The 10420-nt window shown below is 46.5% G+C and overlaps 1 protein-coding gene across 1 annotated transcript in view; it reads left to right on the top strand.

Annotated features, from left to right (window-relative positions):
• Window positions 1-4635: 4635 nt before the first annotated feature.
• Window positions 4636-10420, top strand: part of LOC107198461 (neuronal acetylcholine receptor subunit alpha-7-like) — a 59319-nt gene continuing 53534 nt past the window's right edge. The window contains exon 1 of the mRNA XM_015615516.3: window positions 4636-6109. Within this exon, the coding sequence (XP_015471002.1) occupies window positions 6031-6109 (79 nt within the window). The 5' untranslated portion in view covers window positions 4636-6030. The remainder of the gene's footprint in view (window positions 6110-10420) is intronic.

The following is a 10420-nucleotide window of genomic DNA, read 5'->3' as shown; positions in this document are numbered from 1 at the left end:
CCGGGCGCCGGCGGCCGCCGCGGAGGAACAGCGGTGCGGACCCTCCCGGAACGGCGCGGGGAGGCCGCAGCGGGCAGCACACAGGGGCGGGAGCGGCCGTGGGGTCCCGGCTCCGCAGCCTGCAGCTCCGCGGGCTCCGAGGGGACAGCGCGCGTGTACCCGCACGGAGAGAGGCAGGGAAGGCGGAGGGACGCTGCCCCGGGACGAGAGGGAGAAGGGTAGGGAGCAAGGAGTGGGGCTCTGTCCGAGAGTGGAAGGGAGGGACCGGGAGAAGAAAAGGGATGGTGAGACAAGAAGTGGGGATAGAGAGAATGACATAGGGACAAAGAAGGGAGGAGGAGAAGGTGGAGAGAGCAAAAAGGAGACGGGGATAAAGAAGGAGGTGTGGGGACAGGGAAATGAAAGAAAATACACGAAAATGATACAGAAACAAGCCTGAGGGCGTGGCAGTAGGAGAAAGAGAAACTGGGGAACAGAGGGGCAGAGTGGAAAAACCAGGAAGCAGGGCAGAAACACAGAAAAAAAGGGATGGAGAGCAGGAAGGAAGCACTACCAGAAAGAGGGAGGTGGACACTGCTTTGAAGAAAGAAATGTTGAATGGGAAATAGGACAGATAACAAGGTCTCAAAGATTCAGGCTGGCTCTAGGAGCACTGCACATGGGCGCAGGCCCCATTCTTGGCTGAGTCCCTGTCGGCAGGGCCAGGGGCTGGCATTGCTCCCTCACCAGCTGGGCATCCACCATATCCAGTGGTGCAGCACCCGAGGAGAGGAAATCACCCTTTCAGCTGAGCTCTGGTATGGTGCCCTACACTTCTATACTTCTCTTCCTCTTATGTGGGGAAAGGACAGAGAAGGGGCTGAAGAATCATAGCCTGAGCCCTTGGGCATGAGGGGCTACTGCATGCCTGACAAGGCAGGAGTGCAGAAGCTCAGGACCTCTGGCCAACAAACCAATATGATTTCACAGGAGCCCTTTATTGTTTACATTACACATTTATTTATACATTCCAAAACTACCGTTCACATGACCACGCATCTTTTCACTGGTGCCGCTGTCCTGCCCACGCGCTCTGCATGCACCCCTCGGGGCACAGGACTGGTTACAGTTCAGGTGTTGAACTGTACAGTTCAGGTGCCCTCTGTTATCTGGCTCTTGTGGTCCTGTTTTCTTGTTTTTCAGTTTCTTCTTTCTTATTTTTAGAATAGCTTATGTCTCAGCAACCTTGAGAAATTCCAGAGGGTCTGATAATAAACTCTAAATATGGTTTGGCTGGAGCACATCATGGCCCAAGCTGTTCAGATACGTTGCTACACTGGAGTTCCTTGCACCTTGCTTTTGTTGTGCAGCTCTGTTCCATGTGCTGTTGGAGCATGCAGAGCTCAGGTGTGGCAGCTCCGCTGTCACCTCAACGTGGCCACCCACAAGGTATCTGTTGCCTGCAGGAGTGGGGAGCCATGAGATCCCTAGTTCATGCAGACCCTCCTGCCACCATCTGCCTCCTTTTGCACCAGCAGTGGACCCTTCCATAGCTCACTTCCTTGGCTTCCTTATCCCAGCACCCAACAGAACTGAGATCACCTGAACCCAGCTTCCTGCTTAACCAGCCAAGTATTCACATCCTGCAATACTTTCCTATCCTCTAGCGTACCCAGCCTCACCAGCAAGATCACTTGGCATGTGCATGTATGGCCTGGTGTATACACCTTCCTTGGAGAGGAACTGAACCCAGTGAGTGGCCTCTGCAGCTTGACATGCATGGTGAAACCCTGGTGACATAACTTCTGAACAATGCACTATATCCACTCCAGCACTTGACACCTTTGCCAGACTTCCCCAAAACACTTATAACTCATCCAAATCATTCCTGGGATAAAGCACTTTCCCTCACTTTCTGCGTTATAAGGGCTTTCTTCATCCTTCTTTTTTCTTGCTCAGCTGTTAAAAAGTGACTGGCCAATTGTCCCTTATCTTTGTTGGCTCACAGCATGAGGTGCTGAAGTTTGCTGGGAAGTCAAGTCAGTGCTAGAAGGGCTGACTGGGAAATCTCAAGCATGGTGAAAAAGCTGGTAGAAGAGCTGTCTCACCTGCAGACAAATCCATCCATAGAGGAAAGATGCCCAACTTCAAACTCGCTGAGTTGTAGCAAAGTGACCCAGAAGAGACATAACCACAAGAAGAAGAGGAACAAATCACATAATTTCACAAGGTCAGAACACAGTCTGAACCTCTAGGTAGAGCTTTGACATGGACCTTGTCCGTAAATCCCAGTGAGCAGTCCATCCCCGGTTTCACAAGGAAATGGCAGTGTGAGAAAATGTCTGCCTTCCAGCTCTTCGGTGAAAAATCCCGGTTTCTGTATTCGTGTCATGTGCTTCTGTAGGAGACAGGGACAGACCAATGAAAACATCCAGAGCTGAGGGGCAGGTGTGCATCCTTACTATACAATCTCAGCCAGAAGGGCCTGGTTTTATCTTCTCTGGGAAAGCCTTTTTTCAGTGGCAGCGCAGTTCAGGTGGACATGGGAGAGGAGGAGCCTGGTAGACTTGCACAACAATCTTGTTCTTGCTGTATCCTTCCTTAACAACAGCCTGAGAGAGAAACCCACCTTCAGGTCCCTGCACTGATGATGAAGCCTGTATGAGCAGCGATCCCAACAAAGAACCTGGTTGCAGCTCAGTACTGCAATAAGTTATGTTTTCTAGACACCACAGTGTGTATTTGGTTGTCACACATGCTCATTTTTGCCAGATGACATGGTTAAATGGCTGTTTGTGGAACAGAGCAACCAGGCATTTCAAAGAATTCACTCATAGCCGAATTTTGAAATGTGATTAAGAGAGGAGGAGTGCAGAAAAGGAGCTGGACTGCAAAGCCCCAGGATTCTGCCTGTCTGCATTTGAAGGCTCAAAGTGGGATATTGCAGCACCAAGTCTCCTACTTGCAGAGAGCCATAATATAGGTGGATTTGCCATCTTTGCGAGATCAGTGACCTTCAGCCTGTGCCCCCGTGAGTCATACATAAAATAGAGCTTTCTGTTGAGGCAGCTGGAGCACTCAGGAGTCAGCAGCAGAAATGATCTGGGAGGAGAAAACTCCATCTGGGGAGCAAGGAAGGTTTCCTTCCCAAGGGACATGGGTATTACTCCTAGGGCCAGACAACAATTGTGGCCTCACTTTTCTAGCGCAACATTTGCTGCTGCAGTGTCACTGAGAGGCAGTGAAGTGGTTTGTCATCCCCAGCTGTCTCCAGACCCCACAGCACACTGCAAGCATGGCCATGGAGCTGAACAGGAGCTGGACAACTGCTGTCCCGTCTGCCTGGACAGCTGGGAGGAGACCAGCTATGCACTGTCGTAGCTGCTCTGCTTCTGCTGAATGTGCCTCCTGCAGTGGGCTGGGAGCAAGCCTGAAAACCCCCTCTGCAGGAGGAGGGGAGAACCCCCCTCTCCATCCTGTACTCAGTGTGGGGGATGACAACTTTGAGGAGCATGTCATTCCACCCCACAGGGCACCATGGGACATGTTCCATTTGAGAAGAGGAGGTCCTGGGTACCCAGCTACTCCCAGTAGCTACACTCTGGCCATCAGTGGGAGGACAGCCACTGCCAGTGGCTGAAGGTGAGTACAGCGACCAGAACTGCAATATGTGTGAAGTTGTACTCACTGGTGAAAGCTTTAATTTTTAAAGGAATTTAAGAAAGACCCAAATCTAAACCAAAACTATGGCCCATGTTGTTTTACTGTGGAGATGTGAGGGCAATAGAGAAGGAGAAAAAGGAGAAGTTTTGGTACAGGTGCAGCATAATTTGCTGAAGGAACAGGCATCCCTGCTATGGATTCTGTTCAAGTGATCTCCCCTGCAGGGAGCTGTGATCGTATATAGAACTCAGAAAGTTTAATGCATGATCACCTTAGCACTTATTTGCCCCCAGTCTCCACTGCCCTCCAGCACTATCAGACATGTTCCACCTGAGAGTAGGAGCTCCTGCTGCCCACAGCCCCCACTGCACTGCAATAGTCCTGCTGTCAGCCACTGCCCTGGGGTCAGTAAGTGTCTCCCACGCTACTTTAGCATTCCTCCTCTACCTTGCTGTGTTCCACCTCTCGCAGTCATGGTTGCATCAGGAGCTTGGGCAGCTCTTTGAGGATGGTAGGAAACAGCAACAGTGCAGTGCCTTGTCCCATCCAGCCTGCACTTTGGCCCTGATGAGGCTTTGTTCCAGTTTCTATGGGCCTCCCTGCACCGGCACACAAAGAGCTTTGCCCACCAGCTTATTGACACCATCACACACAGGCTCCACATCAAATGGGCTTGGAGGTCAGCAGTACAGCTGGAGAGTGGGAGGACAACCCCTTTACGGTCCCTGGCCCTGATGCCACCCAAGGGGGATTCCCAGGCCAGCCTTCATGGGGTTCCAGTAGCAGGTCCCATTCTGTCCCTGTTCCCACCCATGGGGAGCAAGAAGGGGCCTGGGAGAACCCTGAGGAGGCGGTGCCTGGGTGTTCCATGTGCAGCTGGCCAAGGAAAGCTCACCTGGGGCATGCTACCAAGCCTGCAAAGGGAGGGCCAGCAGCTCTAAGGACCCTTCCCACACCCCCAGGAAGACAGCCTACCACCCAGTGACAGGGTGAGAGTGCATCAGGAGGATCCAGCTAAATTAGTCTGGGCTGCATGCAGCTGGAGTATACACTAGTCCCTTGTGGTTCCAGCCTTCTAAATCTATGTAACATTTATTAAAAGAAAATGAAAGCATGAAAACTGCAGAAGATGTTTGAGTATTAACAACTAACACTGGTGGTGTTGCTCTCTCCACTTGTACTGTTTTCCTCCCCTTTCCTGGTGCTTTGACCTCTGATTTCTCATGTGTTCCCTTAGCATTAGAGGTTTGCGTTTTTGCAGTTGATTCTAGGGCAGATGTTTGCAGCCAGGGGGACTCCACGGTGAGCCAGTGCCCCACTGCTCAACCTCTCAAGTCCTCCTCAGCACACCCTGTACCCCACACCCCAGAGCTCTGCTCTCCTACCAGCCTGCACTGCCCACTGCAGCCTCACTACGGCAGTGCCCAAATCCCTCCTCCTGCCCGGAGTCACGACTTGCTGCTGCTCTCTGCGTCAGCCCAGGGTTGTATTGTGCCAAGACAGGAGTCCCAAGAAATTCAGCACTGGGAAGTGCAGTTTGTGGTGAAAGAGAAGTGGGTGAGTGTTCAGAGCAGTCAAATGAGAAAAGAAAGGCCCAAATGATGAGTATAGTTCATTCAAGACTTTGCCTCACCTTGTCTTTCTTTGGCTGGTGAATAAAATTGTGGAGAGGAAAGGGAGTCAGGGTGTGTGCAAAATCCCACGGTGGGCAGCTGGGGAAGAGGGCGCTCAGAGCATCTCCCTGCATCTGGTGGAAGTGATTAGAGGAAGGGGTGCATCAGAAAGGACAGGAGACTGGTTATTTTCATCTTTCCAAACTTTTGCACTATTGAATCTCCCCTGCCACCTCTGCTGGGAGAAAAGGCAGGTGTGTGCCACAGGTGCTTGCTGTAAGTTGCCTTGGCAGCTGGGAGAGAGCAGAGGGGGACACGCACACATTTATTTTGCCGGGAAACAGCTCTAGAGGCACTCGAGTGCAAGCACTGGAAACACTGCAGCCGTTCTGTCTCGAGTTAGGTACAATATGTGGAGATGTGGAAAACATCTCCGAGGCAGCACACTCCCCCTTCTTGCAGTACACAGACAGCTGTGTGCGAGAATCACTTGCATTTGCTCCTGACCAGGGAAAAGCTCAGTGTGTCGAGCAACGTGAGTCCAAAGGAATGTAACCTGTTCCTTTGTGTTTGGATTTACTGACCAAGCACGGAGCTGATTTGTCTCCTGGGGACTGGAGAAGCACATGAGTAAATGCACTTTTCTCCCCTGGTGGGAAGCTGGTTTGATGCCTTATTACCGTAATTACCAAATCCATCAGTCATTGCAGGCTGTCTTCAAGACTTCATCCTCTTTCACCCTCTGCTCAGAAAGGAGAGCCAGCTTATTTTGACAATGCTCACAGGAAAGTGTTTGGCATTTGTTTATTCTGCACTGTATCTCTGGTCATTCTTGTTCCTCTCACTCTTTAAAGGTAAGCTCATCTGTGCTTGTCCAAGGCTTTCTTCTTTTTTGTTGTGGTTTGGGTTTTTTTGTGCTGTTGTTTTGATTTGTTGGTTGGTTTTTTTCCCCTCTTTTTCTAAATGCTAGTTGCATCCAACCCCAACATTTATTTTCAAAAAGTCTTGTGTTTGCTTGTATTTTGAACTTCATTAGAGTCCCATGCTGATTTAACTGACTTTTGTAAACAGTTTGGATAAGTTTGTGGATCTTACAAGGCTGGGCACATTTTTTTAACAAGGAAGAAGTGTGTGGGTTTGGTTTTGTGGTTCTGTTTTGGTTTTTTTTCAATTAAAAGTGAGTAATTTTAACTTCCATAAATTAATTGTAATGGTTGTGTTTCAGAAGAAATATGTTCTTGCTTTCTTTAAAAATGTAACCTTCCCACGATCTTTTGGAGAACATGAAATTATAACTTCAGGCTGCGCAGAATTTCTTTGAGGACCCTGTAGGTGTGTGGGTGAAATGGTGCTCTACAGAGAAATACAAGCAGAAGAAAATTCAAAACTGTTTATTTTCTGTGAATCATTAAGGAGGGTTAAATCTGTATAAATACATAAATTTACTAATTCTGTGGTTTTTTATTAAACATGCTCTTAGTATGCTTAATAAGAAACACTAAAGGCAGAAGTGGCTTTGGAAACATAAGAATAATAATGGGCTTCTGTAGTCTAAGATGTCAGCTCTGACTAACCTATCTTAAGAAGTTTCAGCATGGTGAAAACAAAAATAGGAGCTGTGTGATTATTTCAAAATATTCAGGATTACAAGGCTGACAATAAAGTGTTTTTAAGTGAGAATGTTGAAATACCCACAGTCATGAAAGATATTCAGTATTCTACATGAAATGTGCTTTTATGGCTCCCTTTCAGCTGAAACATAGATGCCTGCAGCAATCAAAAATTCTAAAACTGAGTATTCTAGGTGTGAAGGACCATGTCTTGTTTCTCACAATTTATATATAAAGCAGGATTGTCTTTTTAAAGCAGAGAAAGGGGTCCACTTCTTTCAGAAGTGCAGGAGCACTGAAAACTTGCATATATGTTATGTTGCACTGGATTATTCATGCCACACAGATAATTTCTCATTAATTTGTCTGAAGCTGTAAAACGTCTGGACATTTCATTTTTATAGATCAACATTTCGTCTGCCTAATGTAGCAATGGTACTGAAGAAAAATGTTTTCCCACTTTTCTAAATTAGGAATCTTGCTATCTTCAAGACATTTCTGTGCTACTTTAGGAGCTGAACTAACAGGCAGGTTATATCATCTAGTTATAAGTCATTTTGTGGACATTCCCGTTTTGAGAAGTTGTGTGTCGGTTAAATCCTGTCTTTTAAATAATAAGTGATCACTAATTCATCAGGGGGATACCTAGTTTCTCTCAGCAGCACATGGAGACATACTGCTTTTATAAATAATTCAGAGGATTTTTTGTTAGGTGTTTTTACCAACAGCTTCCAAGTATGCACTTTTACAGAAAAATGCTAAAGCAGAATAAAATGAATCTCTGATAAAGTTGGTCTGTAACTGACCTCTGCTTTATGGATTTTTTTAACTTTAAAAAAAAAGAGCGGGGAAAAACCCATAAAGACCTGGGAATTGAGCAGTTGAGGCAGAAGAGAAAAAAGTGAAGATGATCTTAGGATGTTATCAGTAGCAGAGTTTTTTAACAGTAAATCCAGATGAACTCCCCCTGGGTTCCTTAGCTCACCCACATGGAAGTCACGGTAAATTCAAATAATAACTAGTGTCACTCTCACATAGCGCTGAGTTGTTTCAACATTGTTCATAGCAATTTATCAAGTACTGAAAACTCCTGTAGGGCTGTTTGACAGGAAAGTTGTGACAAGAACTAGATGCAAGCCAAACAAAAACAACACATGAATAACTCTTTTTTTTTTTTTTTTTCCAGTTCTTTCCTCAACTGTCTGCTTCAACCTGACTTGCAATAATGCTAGTAGTCATATCATTTAAGCTAGGTCATTGCAGCTCTCCTTCTTGAAGAGCTGATACTTTTTTTGAGACATGGGTTTCAGGAAAAATCAGGATACTGGTTTTCAACCTTCCTATATCCCAGGTGAATACCCTCAGGGTCAGACATCCCTTCCAGGCCAGGGACAATCCTTGAAGGAGCACCCAGAATGTAGAAGGACCCAGTGAGCCTTGGCAGCTACCTAACAACCTTGGGTGGAGGGACGCAAAAAATCTGGTCCAGGGAGTGATTAGAAAGGAGGGATCAGACCCATTCCTGCTCCTTTTTTTTTGAGTCTGGTGCAGTCTGAGAGACAGGATGCAGACAACCCTGCAAGGACGTTCTGAGAAACATGTCGCAGTGACCACAAATACACATAGCCTGTCAGAGGAGTTAGTTACAGCTCAGGGCACGGGCACCTACAGGGTTTGAACAGCCAGGGAAGTTAAACATGCACTTGTCTAGTCTTCAGTCAAACCATATATTCTAATCATTGTGCCATTATATCCTTTTTTGTTTCTCAAGTAAGACCATTACACTGCCCACATGCCACTCAGAGCAGACTCAGATTTCTCGTTTTTTTTGCTCTGTAAAAACTGCCATCAGGGTTATATCTGGCCAAGTGGTTTTGAAAAGCCCAACAAAGGCAAAGGCAAGCTGAGGACAGCAACTTTCCTCTGCAGTCTGGTGGGAATATAAGTGCTCAGCTGTATGGGACAAATCCTATGGCAGGGGATGCTGCAAGTGAGCTAACCAGCTCAAAGATGTAAATAATGAAGTAATTCAGCCTGACTGGTGTACCCAGCTGGTGCAAAGCAGTTTTTCTTTGGCTCACTCACAATACAAAGTTGAATTACTGTGCTACACCAATTTCATGCTTTTTCACACCTTTGCTTATTTAGATGAGGTCTAGTGATCACATCAGAACAGAACTGATGATCTTTTTGAGCAAATTCTCACAAGTTTCTTGGTTCACTTCCATGCAAGCAGGTGCTTTTTCTGCAATAGCAGAAGCATTGGCAAGATGGCCTCAGAAGGCCAGATTACACTGCCAAGCTACAATTTCTCTAATGTGAGCTAATTAGACTGAGGTGACATGTGTTTAGAGATCTGTGTAGTAGGAAGAACAAATAATGTTACTTAAATACCTATATAGAGAGTCTAAACTTCAGGCCTCAGCTGTGTAGTCCTGATAGAACTGCAATGATGTGTTTTAATCAAACTCATTTACTCCAAAGAGACACGGTTGAAGAGATAAAAGGATTCCTGTGCCTTAATACAGTGTTATGTCATTGATAATTTAGGTGGTTGATGAAGTAGATGTGCTTTTACGTCTCATTACTGTTATCAGAGTAGAACCAGGTGTTAAAGTTAGATAATTTAGAATCTTTCATAACCTTAATTAGAAGTCTGAAGGTTGTATTCGCCTCAGCCCTCCACATTCTCTATGTTGATGGACTGAATAATACAGTTTCCAAGATAACAACGCAGGTGAAACACATTTAAAATAGGAAAGTTACAAGCTAGGCCTTAGCTTGTACTGCTAGGTCTTTTCTTCTTTATTGATGGCATAAAAAGATGCCACACATGTGACTTGCAGACATGGGAAATTGCTGTCAGATGCCTGCCATTACTTTAATGTCCAGTAGCACGGACTGCAGGGGTGATGACTGAGAGCATGAGGAGAGCGTGCTAAGGCTTCGCATATGCATGGAGCCAAGGTCCATGTACTTGTCCATGGCACGTGCACATATGCTCTGTGATCAAGAGTACTAGTGCCATTGATACTGTCAGTTCATTTAAGATGGGCAGGCAGGGTCCCAAATAAACCTCCATTTCCTCTGATTTACTGTCTGCTGCAGTAACTTGCTCTACATACTGGCTTCTCGAGGTTGACTTTTCAGTTCAGTGAACCAGACCTTGTGTTCAGTCACTAATCTTCTATGTGCATTCACTGGCACAGCTCTAAGGCTGATCTGTATTATCATAGATACAGCTGTGACAGTGGAGCTGGCCCAAGTTCCTGAGAAGTTGCCAGGCTCCAGGAAAGTTGGAGGTATTTCTATGCACATTTGCTGATAGTGATCCAAGCTAAATCCTGTGTAAACTCTTCTCCAATATCACTGGAAAAAGTGGGAAGGTCCAGAAAAAGCACCTAGGTCATGACATCATCAGTGCCTATTGCTGTATGCACCTATTGGTGTAGCACTCTTGCATGTAGGGAGGGACTGAGAAGCAGATACAATGCATAAGAAAGTAGCACCTGCCTGGTTTTTTGGGATGATGCCAGATGGCACCTTGGGAGCCTT

Source organism: Parus major, chromosome Z (assembly GCF_001522545.3).
Source record: "Parus major isolate Abel chromosome Z, Parus_major1.1, whole genome shotgun sequence".
Classification (NCBI taxonomy): domain Eukaryota; kingdom Metazoa; phylum Chordata; class Aves; order Passeriformes; family Paridae; genus Parus; species Parus major.
This window is presented reverse-complemented; position numbering and strand designations above follow the sequence as displayed.